The sequence below is a fragment of the Fringilla coelebs genome (genome assembly GCF_963513975.1).
Source record: "Fringilla coelebs genome assembly, chromosome: Z".
Classification (NCBI taxonomy): domain Eukaryota; kingdom Metazoa; phylum Chordata; class Aves; order Passeriformes; family Fringillidae; genus Fringilla; species Fringilla coelebs.
In genome coordinates this window covers 13,190,833-13,214,618 of record NC_140031.1, presented here as the reverse complement: position 1 = coordinate 13,214,618, position 23,786 = coordinate 13,190,833, and the positions used below count along the sequence as shown (strand labels likewise).

General features: G+C 43.1%; 1 protein-coding gene across 2 annotated transcripts in view; it reads left to right on the top strand.

Moving 5' to 3' along the window:
* C9 (complement C9) overlaps window positions 1-23,154 on the top strand; it is a gene marked incomplete at its 5' end in the record, with an annotated part of 29,459 nt that extends 6,305 nt beyond the window's left edge. Inside the window, 10 exons of one of the 2 annotated variants that reach the window (XM_084225091.1) lie at window positions 325-472; window positions 1,744-1,891; window positions 9,956-10,094; window positions 10,500-10,718; window positions 13,794-14,034; window positions 15,432-15,560; window positions 19,802-19,980; window positions 20,189-20,417; window positions 21,127-21,306; window positions 22,983-23,154. In XM_084225091.1, the coding sequence (XP_084081217.1) occupies window positions 325-472; window positions 1,744-1,891; window positions 9,956-10,094; window positions 10,500-10,718; window positions 13,794-14,034; window positions 15,432-15,560; window positions 19,802-19,980; window positions 20,189-20,417; window positions 21,127-21,287 (1,593 nt within the window). In that variant the 3' untranslated portion in view covers window positions 21,288-21,306; window positions 22,983-23,154. Of the gene's footprint in view, window positions 1-324; window positions 473-1,743; window positions 1,892-9,955; window positions 10,095-10,499; window positions 10,719-13,793; window positions 14,035-15,431; window positions 15,561-19,801; window positions 19,981-20,188; window positions 20,418-21,126; window positions 21,307-22,701; window positions 22,740-22,982 lie in introns of those variants that run through there. The other variant, XM_084225092.1, reaches the window with a different exon arrangement.
* Window positions 23,155-23,786: the final 632 nt, after the last annotated feature.

Sequence of the window (23,786 nt, the reverse complement as noted above, 5' to 3'; positions counted from 1 at the left end):
CCACAACAAATTTTTATTTTCTTAGGGGCATTCTTTTAGGGCTTTAAAAAATCAAAAACTTGAAAACATATGAAATATAAATGATTAATTTCCACACCGGAGAGAGAAAAACAAAATAGTGAAAATTAGTATCTTTACATACTAGTTATAATTATTATTTAAATGTTATTTTATTCATTAACTTTGTCTGTGGATTATCAACAAAAATTTCACCAAAGATGTTTAGTTTTGAAAAGCTCTAAGTTCAGCTGGAAACCCTGAAGTTCTGGTAGAGTTCTCTTTTCTCTCTGAGCAACATTAATATTTATTTTTTTTTCTTTCAAGTTTCGCTCCAGACGTATTGAAAGATTCGGGCAGTTTGGTGGAAAAGCATGCCTGGAGGCCCTAGGAGACACACAGACCTGTAAAACCAGCAAAGCCTGTCCTGAAGAACTAGAACCAGACTGTGGTGCTGACTTCCAGTGCAGTTCAGGTGGGTTTTGTTTTCATGCCATAGCAAGTAAAGCAGTAATTCAGAGACCACATTTTAGTTCTGTGAATAAGATAGATCATCCTCATGCTAGCATTTAAAAACAGTCCATGGACAGGTGGGCTCAAAACCACAGCAGCAAAACCACTTAAGAAGGGGTAGGTTCCTGTCATCTTCCATTTTAATTTGCACCTGGTTTAAATTCTTCTGTAACTTCTACTCCATGGTTAGAAGCTGACCACCCTGACCATATCCTTTCTTCTAGCTTAACTGCCCCACTTGCTACTGGGTCACTAGGTTTTACAAAAAATCACCAGAAAAAAAAAACTAGGACTGAAGCAATCTTAACAGAATGGATATGGAAGTTTACCAATCTAACTGGCATGGCAGATGCTAGTTGGAGCCCAGCAGGCATCTAGATCCAAAATAAGATATAAAATTGTAAAGTGATACAAGGCATACAAATATAGTGCTCAAGATTCATCAGAAATCAAAATAAAGTAGGAAAAGTTAATAGTAGTAGAAACTAGTCAAAACAAAAACAGAGAGATGGTAAATGAATTGAAGTTCCAAGCCAATTTTTGTGTTGCTTTTAACTCAAAGACTGAAAAGTGCAAATAAAGCAATTGAAACTTAGAAAGTAAACCTTTAACTACTAGTTCACAGAGACTGTGTGGCATTTACAAGTGAGGTTGATGATTTCAAAGTGTTGATTTATTAGGCTACAATTAATTTACTAAAGTCTTTAAATCCCGTAGAAAAAAAAAAAAATCTTTGTAAAACTTGTGATATGTAAACTCAGAAAAGTTACTACTTCCCTGTTTCTTTAGAGCACAAATCACTACAGTTTTGGACACTACATGTCCATATTATTCAAATAATATATCCCAAACACCAACAATTTACATGATTTAGAAAGAATTTTTTGTTGATGTTGAATTGATATTTCCCTGTATTCTCTTAACACAAATAATAAAACTCCAACCAACCAAATATTTGATCTTTACTATAGAACAGTCTAGGATGCAGCAATCTTCTTCAGATGACAGCAGTTCTCCTGCAACTTACTTTTCTCAGTCATCCTACTAACTTGCATATAACAGTAATATGTAGGTTTTTATTCATTTGAAAGTGGCAGAGCATAGGATTTCAATCCCTCCAGACAACAGTAGAAATACACATAGAGGAAGACCTTAATAAAGTGTGGCTGAGGGTGCCATTTACAGTCCATCTTGATAAAAATGCATTCAGGCAATGCTTTATTCCTTGATCAGGTCGATGTATAAAGCGAAGACTTGTGTGCAATGTAGATAATGACTGTGGAGACTATTCTGATGAAGATGACTGTGAATCTGACCCACGGTCACCATGTCGAAACCATGATATTGATGTGTCTGAAGTTGGCAGGACTGCAGGACAAGGGTATGTAGTAAAAGGTAGTACTGGGCCTAGTGAAGAGTTTGGGATTGTGTCCAAAGCCAGCTGAAAAAACTGGGGCACAGTGACATTCCCAAAAGTGGAATATAAATCATGGTAGCATTTGTATTCAGAAATGTTAAGCAGCCTTTGCAAGTACATTTAACTACCATTTTATTTTGTATACTTGCTTGGATAACACATGCAGTGTAATATTAGTAAACAGAATCATACATACATGTCACATGAATAAATTTACATTTTATTTAAATGTAAATTTTATACGTATATAGATTTGTTTCTAATTATATTTCACAACCAATCAGTAATTGTCAAAGACTTTGCTAAAATACATGTCTAAAAGGTGTCTTGGTTTGGAAAGACAGGTGCCTGCTAAAGGAGACAGGAGCCTCCCCTGAAATGGAGAATGCAAACCCTCCCCACCCCTCCAAATTGCTATGAATTTTAAATTAAGGGGCTCTCAGGCAAAAAATATGGGAGCAGGAAATAACAGTTCTTTAATAGGGAAGGAAAAAATAAAATTATAAAATAAAACAATGCAATACACTAGGAACAACACTGACAGATTCAGAACTCAACCTGACACCCTGTTGGTCAGGGTGTCAGTAGCAGTCCAGTTGGAAAAGGGCTGCAGTCCTCCTGGAGTGCCAGGTGTGGTTCTGTTGGAGCAGGGGAGTCCTGTGGGAAAGGGGTGTATTCTTCCTCCTCAGATCTGTTCCTCTGGGAAGTCCAGTGGAGAAGAGCCGTGCTGGTGTGTCAGCATCTCCAGGTTATATCTGGGTAGGAATGCTTGGCTCCTCCCTCTGGGTGGAGCATCTCACAGTGGGATGTTATAGTTCTTATCAGTCATGTGGTGACATTCCATAGCCTCTTATCAGCAGATGTCCCCTGCTGAGGGACCTTGATTATGATCACTCAGAGAGAGAGATAAGGAGCATTGCCACTTGACACCAGACAAAGACCATGCAGATGGAAATAGAATACATCTTGCCTTGCATCTGGAACATTATCCACCCCTTATTCTCTTTCCATCTGCGTCACAATGAAACCTTACACACAGTTGTCACTTAAGACTAGGTTTCCCTGTGGTACACAACGGCTTTCTCCATCTGTCTGCATTACTCACCAAGTGTAACCAGGTCCTTGAGCAAAAACTATTCCACGGATGGGTTTGTCTTTGCCTGAGGTGGGAGTAATCCAAACAGTCTTTCCTAAAATACCTTTCATGTGTACAACAGGGACTTTATCTCCATCCACAGTGTGCTGGGGTTCAGACTGGGCAGGACCAGCTCGATTGATGGACCCTCTGGTGTTGACCATCCAGGTGGCCTTTGCTAAGTTCATTTCCCAATTTCTAAAAGTCCCCCCTCCAAGCACCTTCAGGGTAGTCTGGAGTAGTCCATTGCACCCTTCACCTCTCCCGGCAGCTGACGCATGATAGGGAGTATGGTATACCTATTCAGTACCTGCTCCCTGGCCCAGGTGTTGATAAGGCCATTCTTGAAATGGGTCCCATTGTCTGACTCAATTCTCTCAGGGGTTCCATGTCTCTAAGGACTTACTTTTCAAGGCCCAGGATGGTGTTCCAGGTGGTGGCATGAGGCACAGGGTAGGTCTCCAACCATCCCGTGGTGCCTTCCACCATGGTCAGCAGGTAGCGCTTGCCTTGGTGTGTCTGGGGCAGTGTGATGTAGTCGATCTGCCAGGCCTCCCCATACCTGTACTTGGGCCACCGCCCACCGTACCACAGGGGCTTCACTCACTTGGCCTGCTTGATGGCAGCACCTGTCTCACAGTCATGGATGACCTGTGAAATACTGTCTTTGGTTAAATCCACCCTTCGGTCTCGTGCCCACTTATAGGTGGCATCTCTACCTTGATGACCTGAGGCATCATGGGCCCATCGAGCTAGGAATAATTTCCCCCTATGTTGCCAATCTAAGTCTGTCTTTGACACCTTTATTTTTGCTGCCTGATCTACCTGTTCGTTGTTTCAGTGTTCCTCATTAGCCCGACTCTTGGGGACGTGGGCATCTACGTGTCGGACTTTCACGGGTAGCTTTTCTAACCGAGTGCAATGTCTTTCCATTCATCAGCAGCCCAGATTGGTTTTCCCCTACACTGCCAGTTGGCCTTTTTCCACCTTTCCAGCCAGCCCCACAGAGCATTGGCTACCATCCAGGAATCAGTATAAAGGTAGAGCTTTGGTCACTTCTCTCTCTCAGCAATGTCCAGGGCCAGCTGAACAGCTTTGAGTTCAGCAAGTTGACTTGATCTACCTTCTCCTTCGGTAGCTGGAGCAACCTGTCGTGTGGGGCTCCATACGGCTGCTTTCCGCTTCCGGTTCATCCCTACGATGCGACAGGAACCATCAGTGAAGAGAGCGTAGCGTGTTTCCTCTGCTGGTAGATGGTTGTACGGTGGAGCTTCTTTGGCACGTGTCACTTGCTCTTGTTCCTCTTCATCAGCAAGACCAAAGTCTTCACCTTCCAGTCACTTTGTAATTATCTCTAAAATCCCAGGGCGATTCAGGTTTCCAATACGGGCGCGCTGCTGTGTGATCAGAGCAATCCATTTACTCCATGTAGTGTCAGTGGCATGGTGGGTGGTGGGAGCCTTTCCTTTGAACATCCACCCCAGTACCGGTAGTCGGGGTGCCAGGAGGAGTTGTGTTTCCGTGCCAGTCACCTCTGAGGTGGCTTGAACTCCTTCGTAGGCAGCCAAGATTTCCTTTTCTGGGGAGTGTAATTGGCTTCGGACCCTCTGTAGCTTCGACTCCAAAATCCCTCGAGTCTCCCCCGGCACCTTTTGCCAAAGGCTCCAGGACAAGCCATGGTTCCCGGCTGCAGAGTAGAGTACGTTCTTCACCTCTGGTCCCGTCCTGACTGGGCCAAGGGCCACCGCATGAGCAATTTCCTGCTTGATCTGGGCAAAAGCTTGTTGTTGCTCAGGGCCCCAGTGGAACTCGTTCTTCTTGCGGGTGACCAGGTAAAGAGGGCTCACGATCTGACTATACTCGGGAATGTGCATCCTCCAAAAGCCTATGGCACCCAGGAAAGCTTGTGTTTCTTTCTTGCTGGTCAGTGGAGACATGCAGTGATCTTGTTGATGACCTCAGTGGGAATCTGACGTCGTCCATCTTGCCACTTTACTCCCAGGAACTGGATCTCTCGGGCAGGTCCCTTGACTTTGCTCTTCTTGATGGTGCAACCGGCTTCTAGCAGGATCTGGATGATTTTCTTTCTTTTCTCAAATACTTCCATTGCCGTGTTCCCCCACACAATGATGTCATCAATGTATTGCAGATGTTCTGGAGCCTCACTCTTTTCCAGTGCAGTCTGGATCAGTCCATGGCAGATGGTGGGGCTGTGCTTCCACCCCTGGGGCAGTCGGTTCCAGGTATACTGCACGCCCCTCCAGGTGAAAGCAAACTGAGGCCTGCATTCTGCTGCCAGGGGAATGGAGAAAAACACGTTAGCGATGTCAACAGTGGCGTACCATTTTGCTGCCTTGGACTCCAGCTCGTACTGGAGTTCCAGCACGTCTGGCACAGCAGCGCTCAGCGGTGGAGTCACTTCGTTCAAGCCACGGTAGTCCACAGTCAATCTCCATTCTTTGTCAGACTTGTGCACAGGCCAGATGGGACTGTTGAGGGGTGAGTGGGTCTTGCTGACCACCCCTTGGCTCTCCAGCTCACGGATCATTTTGTGGATGGGGACCACGGCATCTCAATTCGTCCGATACTGCCGGCGCTGCACCGCCGAGGTGGCAATTGGCACTCATTGCTCTTCCACATTCAGGAGACCTACTGCAGATGGGTTTTCTGACAGTGCAGGCAAGGTGTTCAACTGCTTAATGTTTTCTGCCTCTACGGCAGCTATGCCAAAAGCCCATCTGAGTCCTTCTGGGTCTTTGTAGTAGCCATTCCGTAGAAAGTCTATGCCTAGAATACACGGGGCCTCTGGGCCAGTCACAATAGGATGTTTCTTTCAGTCTTTCCCGGTCAGGCTCATCTCGGCTTCCAAAAGGGTCAATTGCTGTGATCCCCCTGTCACCCTGGCAATAGAAACAGGTTCTGCCCCCACATGTCCCGATGGTATCAGGGTACACTGTGCACCAGTATCAACTGAAGCATCGTATTTTTGTGGTTCTGATGTGCCAGGCCATCGGATCCACACCATCCAGAAAATCCGATTTTCCTGTGCCTCTCCCTGGCTAGAGGCAGGGCTCCTCTAACCCTGGTTATTATTTCTTTCCTGGGCATGCATGGTAGAAGTACCCTCAAGGGGATCTGACATATCATACTCAGCAGCTCGGTCATGAGAGGCAGAGGCTACCTTCACTTTACTGGAGTTCCCTCGGTTAGTGTTTCCCTCCTTGAGTTGATGTACCCGTGCTGCCAGGACAGAAGTGGGTTTTTCATCCCACCTTCCCATATCTTCTCCATGGTCCCGCAGAAAGAACCACAGGTCAGCCCATGGGGTGGACCCTCTCTCTCTAGCTGGGGAAGGCTGGGCTCTGAATCTGGGGCCTGTCACTCACACTGGTGCAATGTGGGGATTGTTCCTTCTCACCGCCTCCCTCATCTCCTTCATCTCCTCTCTGAGTTCTTGGACCACGGCAGAGACATGAGCCTGCATGGGGCCATTGATCATACTTTCATAATTCCTAAGCTTGTTTGCAACAGACCCCACTGTCTCTCGGTTGGTATCAGCATTAATTGTGGCAATGAAGGTGGTGTACTGAGATGGCCCCAGATTTGCCAGACTCCAAAGCATTTGCCCTGTGCATCTGACCTGATCGGGGTCATTGTCGTGCTGTCCATCCCTCCCAAAGAGTACCTCCAATACTGCCACTTCTCTCAGTTGTTGGATCCCTTCCTCAAGAGTCTTCCAGCACATTCTATGGTGCTGCTCCTGCATTCTTTCCCTGTGGACAAACCTCTCTCTGACACTTATTAAAAGCTGCTTCCAGAGGGAAAGGCTCCCTTACAAAAATCTGATTGATACCTGAGTCCTGAGTCAAGGGTCCCAGATTCCTTGCCTCGCCACCATCCAGCTGGACACCTGTGCCCATGAGATCCCAGACCCGAAGAAGCCAGGCTGTATAAGCTTCACGTCCCCGTTGTACAATGTCTTTGTGCAGATTACGGAGACTTTCATACGTCGGGGACTCGGTGATGATTGCAACCTCTGGCTCCCTGTGGGCTGTGAGGGCCCTCCCCTATCTGGGTGCTCTGCTTTTGTCTTTGATCTCCTTGTTTCTACAGGGGCAACTGCTGCTGGCTGTGACTGCCTCTGCAGTTCAGCTGGAACCTGGACAGTTGTAACATCCATGGGTTCTGCTGCTGCACTATTAGACTCTCCCTCTTCAAGGCAGGGGGAGGGATTCTCACCAGCTGGGGAAGTGTATTCCTTCAGCATCTGGCCCATCTCACATATCTCCTTCACCAGACCCCCCACCCAATCTGGGTAGTTCACATCTGGGGTGGGCTGTGGGGTAGGGTCAGGCTCTGGGGCAGCAGCAGCCCTAGACTCTGGTGGTATGTTAGGTTCTGGGGTAGGTGTCAGGGTAGTTATCCAGGTTAGTCTCCCCCTCTCTCTAAATGCTAAACAGAACAGGTGTATCAGCAACACCAGCCACTGTATGACATCATTAATATTTAGAATGGATCTGATCCCTTCAAAAACTGGTGGGGTGGACCTGAAAAGATGGTTAAAGGGTTGGGAGAAGATTTCCCCCGGTGTCATTTCCTTACAGCAGGTGCCATTATTAAAGTAACCCCAAAAACATACAGTTAGTGTGTGATAGGTGTGAATCCATGTGCCTGCTTTCCAGAGGAAGTTAAAAATCCATGAATTCCTCACCTTATTCACCCATAAGACAAACTGGATAATAGCCACAGTAGCCTTGGTTATAGGACTCGTGTTTAGATAAGGGCCTACAAATGGGACAAATACAGCCACGATCACGTGCCACCCAAACCAGGGTACGCTGGACCACAGGGTGGTGCCTAACAGGGTTTCTATAGCCGCACACAAAAAATTAGATTATTCAAGAACTGTTGCCCTCGAGCACCACATTGGGCACCAAAATCTGTCTTGGTTTGGAAAGACAGGTGCCTGCTAAAGGAGACAGGAGCCTCCCCTGAAATGGAGAATGCAAACCCTCCCCACCCCTCCAAATTGCTATGAATTTTAAATTAAGGGGCTCTCAGGCAAAAAATATGGGAGCAGGAAATAACAGTTCTTTAATAAGGAAGGAAAAAATAAAATTATAAAATAAAACAATGCAATACACTAGGAACAACACTGACAGATTCAGAGCTCAACCTGACACCCTGTTGGTCAGGGTGTTGTTGGAGTCCAGTTGGAAAAGGGCTGCAGTCCTCCTGGAGTGTCAGGTGTGGTTCTGTTGGAGCAGGGGAGTCCTGTGGGAAAGGGGTGTATTCTTCCTCCGCAGATCTGTGGAAGAGGAAGCAGCTGCTGTTCCTCTGGGAAGTCCAGTGGAGAAGAGCCGTGCTGGTGTGTCAGTATCTCCACGTTATATCTGCATGGCACTGCTTGGCTCCTCCCTCTGGGCGGAGCATCTCACAGTGGGATGTTATAGTTCTTATCAGTCATGTAGTGACATTCCATAGCCTCTTATCAGCAGATGTTCCCCGCTGAGAGACCCTGATTATGATCACTCAGAGAGAGAGATAAGGAGCATTGCCCACTTGACACCAGACAAAGGCCATGCAGATGGCAACAGAATACATCTTGCCTTGAAATCTGGAACAAAGGGAGAAAGTATCTCTTGACTATTTATATAATGGGATGCCTTACTGCCTTACATGTTATGTGCAGCTTTCTTCCAGTATTTCATTGTCCACTTCCTGGATCTTTGTTGTTTACAGCAATCCTCATTAATCTAAGTTAAAAATTAATCTTTCTGTTCTCAGATCCTGCTGGATCTCTTTCATCTCTAACAAAAGAACATGTGACATATTGTTTACCTACAAATAAAGTTAGAAGGCAGCAATCCAAACTGAACAGAAGATAAAAATATACTACAACAGCAGAGTGTGTTTAATAAAAATTATACGTCCTTTTCATTTAATTTCTTAATTAAATGAAATTATGAATTAAATGAAATGCAAGAGCAAAAGTGCTGTTTATTTAGCATGGGGAAGTAAACCAAGCATAAAGGCAATTTTAGAAGCTTCTATTACAATCTGTTACTAAAATCTTGCATGAGAAAATGTTCTATAGAGATGCAGTAAAGATGGTGGTGACTGATGGCTTGCTTTCCACTTTCTACACTCAGAAAGGTGCACATACATTTGCCAGATGTAAATATTGGAAATACTGAAAAGATTGAAATGTACGAAACAGGCACAAAAGGGCAAACAAATTAAACAGAATCCTTCAAGGAGTTATTTTTGAAAGTATTTCTTATACATTAGTATATAGATATATAGAGGTATACACAGCTGATGCACCTGCTCCCTGGTTTTGTAATGATTTAGATTTCCTCTCTTATGCTCCAGGAAATGCTGCCATTCCACTAGGTCACACCCTGCAAGAAGAGACAATGCTAGGAGTAGCTGTATACTCCTTCTAAACATTTGATGGGTGTTGTACATGCTTGACAAACAAGTGCCTACCAACTAATATAAGTTACTAAAAAATACATATAGCTGTTGAGATGTACATTTTAAATCTACAAGGATTGCTTTCTCACAGATGTACTTGTCAAGAACAAATGTTCTTTCTTACAAATACATTGGTAAGGAAAAATAGTTTTTTATGCCTAAGACTTTCACCGTGTTTGAGGTTTAATGTCTTTTATTTATTTCTCATATATGAGCCTTCAAGAAATTTACAAAATATGTAACTATCTCCAGAGCACAGATGAGCAACCACAAGAAATGAGACAAGTTGCTTGGATGGAGCAAGTTCCAGTTCCACAGCTATAGTCTTCATCTGTGACAGCTTTTCAGTAGGCAGGGCATTTGTGCTGGCATGCCTTCTTTTGAGTACAACTTCTCTTGTATTTCTCTTGTAGAATCAATGTTTTAGGGATGCAACCAATGGCCAGCCCATTTGACAATGAGTTTTTCAATGGTCTTTGTGAGCGGGTGCGTGATGGTAACACACGGACATACTACCGCAAGCCGTGGAATGTGGCTGTTCTCACCTATGATGTAAGTTTAAGTCCTTTGCAAGACAGGATGTGTTTAATTGAATGCCAGCTCCTGGGATACTCTTGGAAGACTCAGCTTATCTCTTGAGCCAGACAGCAGGTTTTTAGGCTCAAGCTTGTGCTAAAGTCCAGAGTAAAAGAGGTTATGTCATGATTTACTTTGGCAGTTAAGCTCAGTTATGCCAGACAAATTCCCACATCTTTGTGCTGCAACTTTGCACAATAAATGGAACTATCTTTCTGGAATGTCTAAAATACAAGCAGAAGAAATGAACAGAAGATGTACAGAAAGGATTAAGAAACTCAGATTTTACTAGATAGAAGACAAAATAAGCTGCATTTTAAAGGACATTTTCAACTACTGTCTGTTGTTTTCTCATACAACCTTTTTTCTATCTTTTCTCAGACAAAAGCAGACAAAACTTTCTCATCTGTGTACTACCATGATCGTGTGAAAATGTTACGAGAGGTTTTCATAGAAAAACAGAAATATTTTAATGTTGATGCCTCTCTGAAATATACACCTACTGATGGGAGCAACAAAAATTATTCAGAAGGAAACTTCAAATATGACTACAGAAAGAATTATACTTTTAATTCCATCCTGCAAAGCTACAAAGAAAGGGTGAGAATAATTCTTCTAAAGGTTTTACAAATGGTACAGTTTATGCAGTGTTAGAATTAGGCAATAATAATCTAAGTATTCTAGCCAGCTGCTGCTTTTTTTTTTTTTTTAAATGAAATACTGGTGACAATAGGGTTAAGATTTCAGACACGGCCAAATGGCAACTCAAAGTATCTTTTTTTCCCCATTGTTTAGCTTTGACTAGCAAGCACCCTCATCTTTATCAGGGGCCTGGTGTTAGAAAGGATCAAGATGTCTGGTCTCATCCTGATTAAAGAGCAGCTCTGATCTAGTGCAATGTGGGCAAATTAGATCAAGTCCTATGATGAAAAATTGCCACTGAGTAGGCCTATAATACATAAACACAAAATAAATTTTAGGAATAATGACCAAAAGGTCAAATCTCAGATATGTGGGTGCATCTGTACTAATAAACTAGCCAGGACTATAGGGAACAGGCACCAACTCTGGTACAAGATAATCCACAGTTTTACTAATTTGCTGGCACGACTTAAATCAGTGCTTGATCTCATAAGCAATGCCCATCTTGCACTTCCCCACAGCATGTTTGAAGGGAATGTTCTGGTAGACAGTCTGAAGAAAAGCAAGCACATTTTGGGATGGTGCATAAGCCATACCTCTACCTGCCCTTTGAAACAGTGGAAAGGCCCTATCCCATTTTATTTGATAGTAAAGAAGTAGCCTTAGCATTTAGGGAGGTCAAAATGAAATAGACCACAAAAAGTGATGTTAGACATGCTGTTGTTGAATCCCAGGCAGCAGATAAGCCCCAGGCAGCTGCTTCTTCACTTCCCCACCAGCAGCCTTGGGGAGATAATGGGAAGAGTAAGAGCAGGAGAACTCCTGGGTTGAGATAAAGTTTAACAGGAAAACAAAACCCATGCACACAAACAAAGCAAAACAAGGAATTCTGTTACTGCTTCCCATTGAAAGGCAGGTGTTCAGGCATCTCCAGAAGAGCAGGGCTCTATCACATGTAATTGGATTTGGGAAAACAAATGCCATCACTCCAAACATCCTCCATTTCCTCCATTTATAACCTGCTTTATATACACAGCCCAATGTCATAATGTATGGAAAAATCCTTTGGATCAATTTGAGTCACCTGTCCCAGCTGTATCCCCCACCTCCCAAGCACCCCCAACTTCCTTGCCAGCACAGCTGTACAAAAAGAAGAAAAGGTCTTGGCTGTGGGTAAGCAATGTCCAGCAATAACAAAAACATCTCTGTGTTACCAAACCTGTATTCAGCACAAAACCCAAATATAGTCCCATGCTTGCCACTGTGAAGAAAATTAAGTTTTTCCTCAGCCAAAATGAGCAGAACACAACATTATGGCTTAATCCAGCAGCTGTATGCCAATGGAATTAACTGATTAGGTTACAATTTTCCACACATTATGCCAAAGTCTGTGACTACAATGTGCCATCATATACAAGGCATGTCAATTCCATAGAGCTGAAGTGTACCATGTGCAAGGCATACTAGATTTGCCATACTAGATTTGCAATCTAAAGTGCCTTAGATTTACTAATTAATATTTTCAAGATTGTCAGTCTTATTGTCTAGGACCCATTCAGAGCTCTGGAGGTCGAATAGATATAAGGGAAAGCTAAACTAAGTTTTATCACTGATTAATTGAAATAATGCTGAAGACAAAGATCTGCACAATAAAGATAAGCTGCACCCAACATTGCCTTTGTACTGGTAAGAGTTTTCCTGCTATGGAAACAAACCATTTAAACCTCAAACCATGAATCTTCATGGACATAAAAGATTAAGCTCTATAGCTCAGAGGGTTTCAATGTCTGCTTATAGTCTAGTGGCTTGTGATAGGACCTTTGGACTCAAGTTCTTGCTGAGAGATCAGTTCAGAGAATGAATCACAATCTGTCACAAGAAGAGTTCTACCACTGCAAAGTCATGGGGCTGCAGGGCAGTGGAGTAAAAGTCCCTGCATGAGACCCCTCCAGGGCCCACCTGAAAGGTAAAGTCATAATCCTGGAGGTGTCTGGAGGCACCTGTAAAGAAACTATGTATACTTGTTGGCAGGAATATTGCACCTACAGAAATTTCCTCACAGTGATTTAGGTACCTGAAGATTTCTGCCAGTCTTAAGCAGCATCTGAGTCAGCAGTTTAAGATCCTTTTAATGGTACTGGATAACACAATGGTCAGGAGCAACGTCCCTTTTCCATACCTCCTATTGGGCACTACTATTAAGGGAGTCACATAAATACTGCAAATAATAATGGGGTTTAGAAGGCATGTGTTCCCGGAGAGTCCTAAGTGCAACTATTTCACAAGATTTTATTTTGCAAGTTATGGGCAGTAGCTAGGTCCTAATTTATAATATGATATAAAATCACCTGGAGAGTAATTTACAAAAATATCAGTTGTTATATCTAGACTTACAGTGTATGTATAGACTTACAGTGTATGTATGGCTCAAATACATAACATGGAGTTTTTTTCCTCATTATTTTTCCTATTATGATGTTGGTTTGGGGTTTTTGTTTTTAATTGGAACTGTGCTCTGCTTTCTAATAGTGAGGAAGGTTTTGTTTTTAATTGGAGCTGTGCCCTTCCTTCTGACAATCTTAGAATAACAGGGAAGTGATCCAAAAAGAGAGAGAACTTAGGTCTGCTCTGACTATAAACAAAGAGGAAACTCCATCCAACCTGAGTGGGCAGCTTCTGCTATTTAGCAAGCCATGTAGAACTACTTTTCAATGTTACAAAAGTCAGAAAGCCACTTTTCACTAGGCATTGTGCCTCAAGAGACCTGTTGCCAAATAGATCACAAAGGGCTTGCTGAAATAAGGGAAGAGTTCTACAAAATTGGAAGAACTAAAATAACTCTCTTGCTGCTTCCTCAGTTTAGATCAGAGAGCTTTCTTATTTTTATAAAACAAGTTTGTCCTGTTTCCATAATATTAGACTGAAAGCCATGAAAAGTGCAGCAGCTTCTTTAGAAGTAAAACAGAATAAATTTTTGTGCTGTGCTGCATACCAGAATGGCACTCTCTTCTCTTTTTTTCTCCCTGCATTCAGAACCAAACCTTTCTGCACGTAAAAGGACAGATTCAGCTGGGAAGGTTCCAAATTCGGAGTCGTGATGTTCGTCTCACGGACAGTTTCCTTGATGATTTAAAATTTCTGCCTGCTGAATATGACAAGGGGGAGTATTTCAAATTCCTAGAAGATTATGGAACTCACTATGCAGTCTCTGGAACTGTAGGAGGAAAATATGAACTTGTTTATGTGCTGGATAATTATGTTATGTCTCGACTAGGTACGCTTTCTCTTGACCTTGCTATGACAAAGTTCCCAGACTTTCAAAGACACATGTGATGGTAGATCTGTGTATGTGGAAAAATACTGAGAAAGTACAGTTCAGTGCAGGCTGCTTGTGGCACACCAGTGACATTATAGAATTACATGAGATTACAGAGAAAATAGTCAACCTTTATAACTTACAGAACTATTTGAAATATCTCTTTTAAGTCTGTGACTGAGGGGGCCAAAGAAACCATAAACAAACCTCGTGAACACATTAGCAGTAATTGCATAATTCACAAGAGATCTTACCCAAAGCCAAGAAAACCTACCTAAACTCTAAATGCTATTTGGTAACTTTTTGTGGTACAATCACTCTAAGAGTATGGTGGTGACAAAAAATAAAGAATAAATTGAAGTGCTTTCTAGATACCACATGGAGCATATGAGTGTGTTGAAATTGATTTCATAGCTTTCAACATCGACACTGGAATATTCCATGCCCTGACTAATATAGGAAATTAGAAATGTAATCTTCTCTCATGTGCAGTTCAGTTATATGTGGGTTTGTGCTGGATTAAAGTGATCACATGGGAATAAAGTGAGAAAAGATAATTGTCACATTGATTTTGGAGATCAGAAAATGAGCACCTGCTGTTTGCACCACCAATATCAAAACTGCTATCAAATAGTCAGGCTATGAAAAAGGACATGGGACAAATATGTCACTTTCACTTCCCATTATTAGTCTGTTATCCCCTCAAGATTGTAGTTCTGAATTTTTTAAGTCCCAATTTTAAGCAAAATTCTTTCTGAACACAGTGCTGAAGTGGCAGATGATATTGGATTTGGGTTCAATAAGGAGAAAGGAGATGTTGGAAACAGTGGTAGGTAGAGGTGGATTAGAGTTAATGGAAAAAGCATGCTTTTAGGAGATCAGTGGCCTTGATTAATTTTATGGGGAAAAGGAGTGGAGAAACATAATTGAGGTTAGAAGAGAGAGACTGAGAGAATTCAGTAATTTAGTATATAAAATGAGTTAATATTGAGCAACTGCAAAAGACAAAATTTCAATATAATAAAAGGAAAAAAATGGCTCCTAAAGGAACCATTTTCATGAACCATCTTCTTGAACCTGCTTTCAACTAGATACAAAAAAACCACAAATCCATTTTTTGGTATTTTCCGAGTCACCACAGACCTCACCTGCATCTCTTCAGGCATTTCAATTACAGTCATCCTCATATTCATTACACAGACAAAGAAAAAGTAAAAGATAGATGGCAAGAAGAAAGCCACAAACATTTCTAATAGGCCTGAAATGTTCTAATAGGCCTTAATATTCTGTAAAAATACTAATATTTTGTTATTTATGCTTATTCAATCCATCTAATTACCTATTTCTACTTCCAGGAATCACTGTAGAAGATGTGAAAAAATGCCTTGGCTATCACTTAGATGCCAATATTGCATATGAAAACATACAAGCCAATTTTAATGTTGATGGTGGTAAATGTGAACGTATTCATGCAAAAGACAAATGTAAGTATATCCTTGATTTATGCTATATCTTTTGCTTAAGGAAAGATAATACCAGCTGCTTCCCCTGAATAATCAATATAGTTATTGCTGTTAGGGAAGAGACAAATCCAGTAGAGCAATACAGGTGAGATTCACATTCTTCCATGCTTCCAAGTCAAGACAGCCTGAGAATGCATTCCCAGCCTGCACACACATGAACACACCAGCATGGCGCATACATACACACACACATCACTGGCCACAAATAAATACAGACAAAATAGAGACAGTGCTCAGGCAAACACAAATGGTTTCATCTTTTTTTCCTCTCCATTTAATCAGGGAGAAGTCTTCCAGTGGGCAATCTCACAGAATCACAGGAAAGTTGAGGGTTGGGAGGGTCCTCTGGAGGCCACCTTGCCCAAGGCAACACACACCTTCAGTTCCCCCACAATACTGATATATAATCAGTACAGATAACTTCAGCAGTTAACCTTAAATATCCAGCTGAACCAGCAACTGCCTTGTTAGCCTCTCTGGTTAGTGACAGAGATGTATAACACCAGGCCCACAGTTCCACTCCCATTGCTGGTGCAGACTCTCTGATGCACTCCCGAGACTGGCCTTAGGTGCTCAGCTGATCCAGCAGTTGGCCCTTAGACCCTCTTACCTCCAGTTGCCTTAGACAGAAGTTCACTCATATGAGAAAAGATCTCAGTCAAACCCAGAACTGTGAGATCTCTCCAGTATTTGGCCTAGAAACCCAGTATCCAGCTCTTCCACTTTTCTTATTCTGGAGACGTAAAAGCATAGAATGGTTTGGGTTGGAAGGGATCTTAGAGATCATCTAGCTCCAACACATCAGTTTGGAAAGGGATTCAACACACTAGATCAGGCTGACAAGAGCCCCATCCAACCTGGCCTTAAACATTTACAGGGACAAGGTACAGTTTCTGTCAGTATGTAACCAAGTAACACTATTGCCCTCCTCTCTCTTTATAAGTCCCCTTCAAGTACTTGAAGACTGCAATGAGGTCTCCCCAGAGCATTCTCTTTTTCAGGCTGAACAACCCCATCTCTTTCAGCCTGTCTTCATAGGAAATATCTTCCAGCACTCTGTCCACCTCTGTGGCCTCCTCTGGACTTGTTCCACAGGGTCCACATCTTCCTCATGTTAGAGACCCCTGAGCTGAATGCAGGTGGGATCTCATGAAAGCAGAGCAGAGGGGCAGAATCCCCTCCCTGCCCTGCTGCCCACAGGGCTCTGGGTGCAGCCCAGGACACGTTTGGCTCTCTGGGCTGTGAGTGCCATGGCAGGGCATGTGCAGCCTCTCACCCACAGCACCCTGAGTCCTTCTGGGCAGGGCTGCTCTCCACAGATTCTCCTCCCAGTCTGTGCTCAGGCCGGCTATTGCTTGACCCAGGCATAGCACCTTGCTCTTGGACCTGCTGAACTTCATGAGGTTTTTGTGGGCTCACCTCACAAGTTTGTCTGGGTGTCTCAGGATGGCATCCAAAGCTTCTGTTGTGCTAATGACTCTGTTTTGTGTCATCTGGAAACTTTCTGAGGGTGCACCTGACCCCACTCTATTGCTGATGAAGGTACTGATGAGAATCGGTCCCAAATAGAGCCCTGAGGGACACCACTCGTCACCAGCCTCCAGCCAAACATAGAGCCTTTGACCACAACCCTCTGGCTGCGCCCATCCAGCCAGTTTCTTGCCCAGCAGTAAGTCCACCCTTCAGGTCCATATGTGTCCAAGTGGGAGATAAGGCAGTCATGTGGAACTGTATCAAAGATCTTACAGAAGACCAGGTAGATGGTATCTGTTGGTCGTCCCTTGCTGACTGTTGCTGTCACTGCATCATGGAAAGCCACCAGATCTAGGCCACAGCAACAGCTGCTCTGGTACTTGGCTCCCAAGCCACTTACTCAGTATTCACCTGCTAGTGTGGCTTGACACCTGCTAGCCATCACACCCTGGCATATCTAGGGTAGGTCATGTCTGACCAACCTGGTCTCCTTTTATGACCAGGTGACCCACCTGATGGATGCAGGAAAGGCTGTGGATGTTTGTTTGGACTTCAGCAAGGCCTTTGACACTGTCTCCCGCAGCACACTCCTGGAAAAGCTGGCAGCCCACGGCTTGGACAGGAGCCCTCTTTGCTGGGTTAGGAACTGGCTGGATAGCCGGGCCCAAAGACTGGTGGTAAACAGTGCTGCATCCAGCTGGCAGCCAGTCACCAGTGGTGTCCCTCAGGGGTCTGTGCTGGAGCCAGTCCTGTTCAATATTTTTCTTGATGACATAGATGAGGGGATTGAGTCATTCATTAGTGAATTTGCAGACGAGACCAAACTGGGAGCTTGTGTCGATCTATTGGAAGGAAGGAGGGCTCTGCAGGCAGACTTAGATCAGTTGGATGGATGGGCAGAGTCCAATAGCACGACTTGTAATAAGTCTAAGTGCCAAGTTCTACATTTTGGCCACTACAATATTACAAGCTGGGGACAGTGTGGCTGGACAGTGCCCAGGCAGAAAGGGACCTGGGGGTGCTGGTCGACAGCCAGCTAAACATGAGCCAGCAGTGTGCCCTGGTGGCCAACAAGGCCAGTGGCATCCTGGCCTGTATCAGGAGCAGTGTGGCCAGCAGGAGCAGGGAGGTCATTCTCCCCTGTTCTCAGCACTGGTGAGACCAAACCCTGAGTGCTGTGTCCAGCTCTGGCCCCTCAGTGTGGGAAGGACGTTGAGACGCTCGAGCGCGTCCAGAGGAGGCAACGAGGCTGGTGAGGGGCTGGGAACACAAACCCTGTGAGGAATGTTTGAAGGAACTGGGGTTGTTTAGCATGGAGAACAGGAGGCCTAGAGGCAACCTTATTGCTCTCTACAACTTCCTGAAGGGAGGTTGTAGACAGGTGAGATCAGTCTCTTTCCCCAGGCAGCAGCTGACAGAACAAGCCGACACAGTCTCAAGCTACATCAGGAAAGCTACAGGTTGGATATTAGGAAAAAGTTTTTCACTGAAAGAATAATAAAGTACTGAATGCTCTTCCGAGGGAAGCGGTAGAATCACCATCTCTGGATGTGTTTAAAAAAAGACTGGACATGGCACTTGGTGCTATAGTCTAGTTGAGGTGTTAGGGGATAGGTTGGACTCTATGATCTTAGAGGTCTCCCAACATCATTATTCTGTGATTCTGTGTATTGTCACATGCTCCAGGGGTTGCCACCACAAACACCAGGTGCCTATCAGCCTTTGTCCAGCTCTAGCTGCTGGCACACAGGGCACACATGCATGCACACAGAATAGAGTCCCTTCACCCTAGGAAAGGCTTAGAAGGACCCTTAATGGTCCTTTAATGGTAGGCCAGGACAGACTGCAAAGACGAAGGACAGTACACAGCAGAGTAGCACACAGCTCAGTCATTTGTCTATATGCAATCAGTCCCCTTTTTCTGCCTTTATCCCTTTATTTTCTCAAGTTTGCTCCTCCCAAAGCCACCCTGAACCCCTCGTATCTTTTCAACAGCACTCCTGTAAATATATGCTAAGAATTTAAGTTCATGCAATCACAAAATGCCATTCTTTGCATCCTGAGAGCCCTTCCCTTGACTCACCTTGCTGCTGATTACTCCTCAGCCCCATCCTACAGGGCTAATGGCTCTGCTGGAACAGTCCTGGGAGGAATCAAAGCAGGGGCTCCCTTTCTCTGATTACCCTGTTTGTGTTCCCCTGCCTGTCATTGTTGCCCCCAGCTCCTCATAAGTGTCTGGAGATGGGCTTTTTTCTATTCCATTTCACATGGAATAAAAATTGCAAAAAAGGAAGGATATTTACTCCTAAGTGCATAAGAGGGAACTATTTTCAGTGCTCTGCTCTTGTATTTTAATTATGAAGCAAAAGCTCCTACAATTCTAATTCCTGCCCTATTTGGGTTTAGCTCAGGGGATACAGTAGAATTGCTCATTATGTTTGGCTTGTCATCAAAGGACTGTGATCTCCATAATGTGTATCAGTTCGCCCTATCCTTTCTTTTCCTTTCAGATCTAGGGTTTTCTAATTTAACTGCAAAATTTAAGATTTTCTCCCACATAAGCAGTATGAGCAAAGAGATATTGAATTCTGCTACAACCAAGAGTTCTCTGTATAATCAGTTTACAAAGAGGGACTGGCTGCACTAGGAGGACAGCTGTTCTTCCAGATGCATGGACATTAAGCCATTAAGCATCCTTCTTCACCCTCTTTTTTTTTTTTTTTCTGCAGCAGAAATGAATGATAATGCTGTCATTGATGATGTCCTTTCCCTAGTTGAGGGAGGGAAGATTGATTTTTCAGTTAAAATCAAAGAAATGTTACTCCGAGGAGCCAAAGCGGTTGATGTAGAGGATTACATAGAGTGGGCTAAATCTTTGGTTGATGCTCCAGTAGTGGTACAGCAACGGGTAAGTACAGCTTCTTCAAAGCTGTGGCTTTTTACAGTTTGAAAGCTTTTGTTCTATGATGGAGGGGAGACTCTGAGTTTATAACGAACTTTCACACATTGCCTTTATGTTAACTGTTTCTTCAGATTTTTATTCAAGTGATGGTTATATCAAAAGGATTCAGAACTTTGGAAGAGTGTGTTATGCATGGGCTTTTTTTCTTCTACAGCCTTCTCCAATACATACACTTGTTCCAGTTAAGATAAGAGATGCATATTTAAAGAAACAAAATTTGGAAAGGGCAATTGAAGACTACATTACCGAATACAGCGTGTGCAAATGTGAACCCTGTAAAAATGGAGGCACCCTTGTGCTGGTAGATGGAGTCTGTACATGCCTGTGCTCAAGTTATTTTAAGGGAATTGCTTGCCAAATTCCCAAATCCACATTAGTGAAAGGTGAGTAAATACTCCAAATAAACTAAAATGAGCATATCTGCATATGCGGACAAAATGAGCCTTCATGAGAACAGAAGCATTTCATAGCACTCCTTTATACCTACTGCTGTCAAATCTGTGTGGAAGGTAAGGTAAGTTACTGGGTTCTTTTCACAAAGAAGGTACTCTAATTTGGAGTTCACTGTCCCACATACATTACTGTGTTTCGGAATGACACAAAGTTCATTTAAGTACAAAGGAGTATTGAAGCCTGGTGCAGTGCTGGTAAACTGATTTCAGGCAAAAGCAATCTCACCATGTCTCAAATTATTTTGTCTTTAGTTTTCTGCAAAAGCTTGGTGTCTGCTAGCACATGATCATGTTTCACAATTACTGTGCTAGTTTAATATTAGGTTGGGGAAAAGAATGCAGTTCCACAGCTGACAATATAAAAAATTTACTGCGCAGTAAATTCATTCTCTGTGGCTAGGTTTTTAATGCACAGGTGCCCAAAATGGACCTTAGAGCTTGTTTCCTAGCATGAAAAAAATGTTGATAGCCCAGGGTTCTTAAGCACTGCCACTGTCAAACGCATTTTAAAATGCCAAATCTTTGTGATGGTTGTGTTCAGGAGGCTGCAATGATCTGCAGAACCACCATAAATGAGTTGAATGATGGTCTACCTTGAAAGAGGTAGATGGCCTAATCCTGTATGATGTCTTCATGCCAGTTGTGACTGACGGAGGCTGGAGCTGTTGGAGTGCCTGGTCCACCTGCATCAATGGAGAGAGCACGCGAACTCGCCGGTGTAATAATCCTGCACCAGAACCTGATGGCAGACCATGCCAGGGAGAAAGTATTGAAAAACGGCCCTGTGAAGAAGGGAAATAGTTATACTCCTCAAAACCAGGTAAGCAGCCTCTTTATCATGTTACTGCAGTTTAGAATAAATTCTCAGCCAATATTTGAGGCATTTCAGAAATGCACTTGACTAAGTGATGGGTAAGTTCACTTACATATTTCACTTAAATCTATGATTTGATACTACCTTTGATCAACCACTGTGTATTGAATTTATGAATGGTTAGATTTGTATTTGAATGTTTTGACAAGTAATGTTTGACAAGGACAGGTATAAGTAGTATAAATTAAATAAACCAGCAAGAGGTAGATTTTAAATAGATTGAAGACCCATCCTTCACAAAATGGGCATACCAAAAGTAAGTATGCATTTTAAAACCTCAACATAAAAAATAGAAGGTTATTAAAAGTAGATAATCAAGCTCACTCAGGATGTCTCTCAAGAGTCAATTTTTGCAGGATTGGAAACTATGGTGGCTGGACAATGCCCAGGCAGAAAGGGATTTAGGGATACTGGTTGACAGCCAACTGGACATGAGCCAGCAGTGTGCCCTGGTGGCCAAGAAGGCCAGTGGCATCCTGGCCTGTATCAGGAACAGTGTGGCCAGCAGGAGCAGGGAGGTCATTCTCCCCTGTTCTCAGCACTGGTGAGACCAAACCCTGAGTGCTGTGTCCAGCTCTGGCCCCTCAGTGTGGGAAGGACGTTGAGATGCTCGAGCGCGTCCAGAGGAGGCAACAAGGCTGGTGAGGGGCTGGGAACACAAACCCTGCGAGGAGCCACTGAGGGAGCTGGGGGTGTTCCGCCTGGAGAAGAGGAGACTCAGAGGTGCCCTTATCACCATCTACAGCTTCCTGAAAGAGGCTGTAGTCGGGTGGGGTTGGTCTCTTTCTCCAGGCAGCAACTGACAGAACAAGAGGACACAGCCTTAAGCTGCACCAAGGGAAATATAGGTTGGATGTGAGGAAAAAGTTTTTTATGGAAAGAGTGATAAAGTACTGGAATGGTCTGCCTGGGGAGATGATAGCCATCTGTGGATATCTTTAAAAAGATTGGATGTGGCACTCAGTGCCATGATTTACTTGAGGTGTTAGGGCATGGGTTGGACTCTATGATCTTGAAGGTCACTTCCAACCCAGTCATTCTGTGATTCTGTATTCTAGGAACCTGCTATGTGTTTCCCTACTCTTGGATATTCCTTAGGTCAGTCTTAAATTTGGGGTATGAAGCTAGCCTTTGCTTGATTCAATGAAGCTGGTGTTATTAAAACAAAAACAAACTTCATAAGCAGCTTAATTTTATTCCTGCACTGTATCATTAACATTTATTTCTTCAGCCATGAGAGCAAACACCACAATGATTATTCATGACATGCACATTTCACCAATGTTTCCTCTGCTATGGCATAGAAAAAATATTAACCTTATTAATTTGGCTTCTTCACAGAATCACAGAGCCTCAGAATGGATCAGGTTGGAAGGAACCACAGTGGGTTATCTGGTCCAATCTCCCTGCTCAAGCAGGGTCATCCCAGAGCACGTGGCACACAGTTGTGTCCAGTTGTGTTCTTCACTACAATTCTTTTACATTACTGTCATATTTGGGACACAATAAAATCATGATTTCAGTGAGTTATGAGAGTAAAAGTTCCTTTAAATTTTGACCAAATATATATGTTGTAGCTACTATCGCCTATCACTTCTTCACTATTTTTCATCTTTTTTCAGAAAACATTAATGGATTCCAAACCGGTTTCACGAATCACAGTTTCTGCTGGCCAGCTAGCTACACCAGGACAGTGTAATGATGTGATTTAAAAGTACCTGCAGCTTAAATGATCTGTAATCAAAACAAAGTAATAAACTATAAACATATTAACAGAGAGGTGCAGATACAGTAGCTGTGGTCAACCTTTTATTTGTCTGTTGCTGTCATTAGAATATGAATGTGCCATCTTTGTTAGTCAACGGAGTGTCTCTTTATTAATGTTTTTTCATAATTATTTCTAGCATGTCTTCAAACTGATTTTCAAGAAGTCAAATCCAGCACAATTATAAGAATAATGTATATAGCGTCATTTGCTTGATAGTATATTGTTAGAGAAGAACTTTGAAGAGTCATTATCTTCAGCAAAATGCCCTTGGAGATTTATTTCAGCCCTATCTTTTACCTCTAACTCATGGCACAGATCACCAGGATGTTTATGAAGACATGCAGCTTCACTAGAGCTATTATGCTTGCTCTAGTCACAATATTTGCAGAACAGTTCATCATTGTGTCTTGACTATGTCAATGAGTTAAAGATTTTATGACAAAACAGAGGCACATAACAAAGGGATAGAAGAATTTTCCTATTATCTTCCAGATTTTTAGCAGAAATTCCAAAACAAGGAAACAAGGTTGATGCAATTGTGTTATCCCTGAACCTACCTGTCTGTCTTCCTCAACTTTTTAACCCAGCAGACAATTACTGGAAAATTTGTTTGGAATGAGGAGGAAGAATAGTTCTCAAAGAGGTATCATTTAAAAAG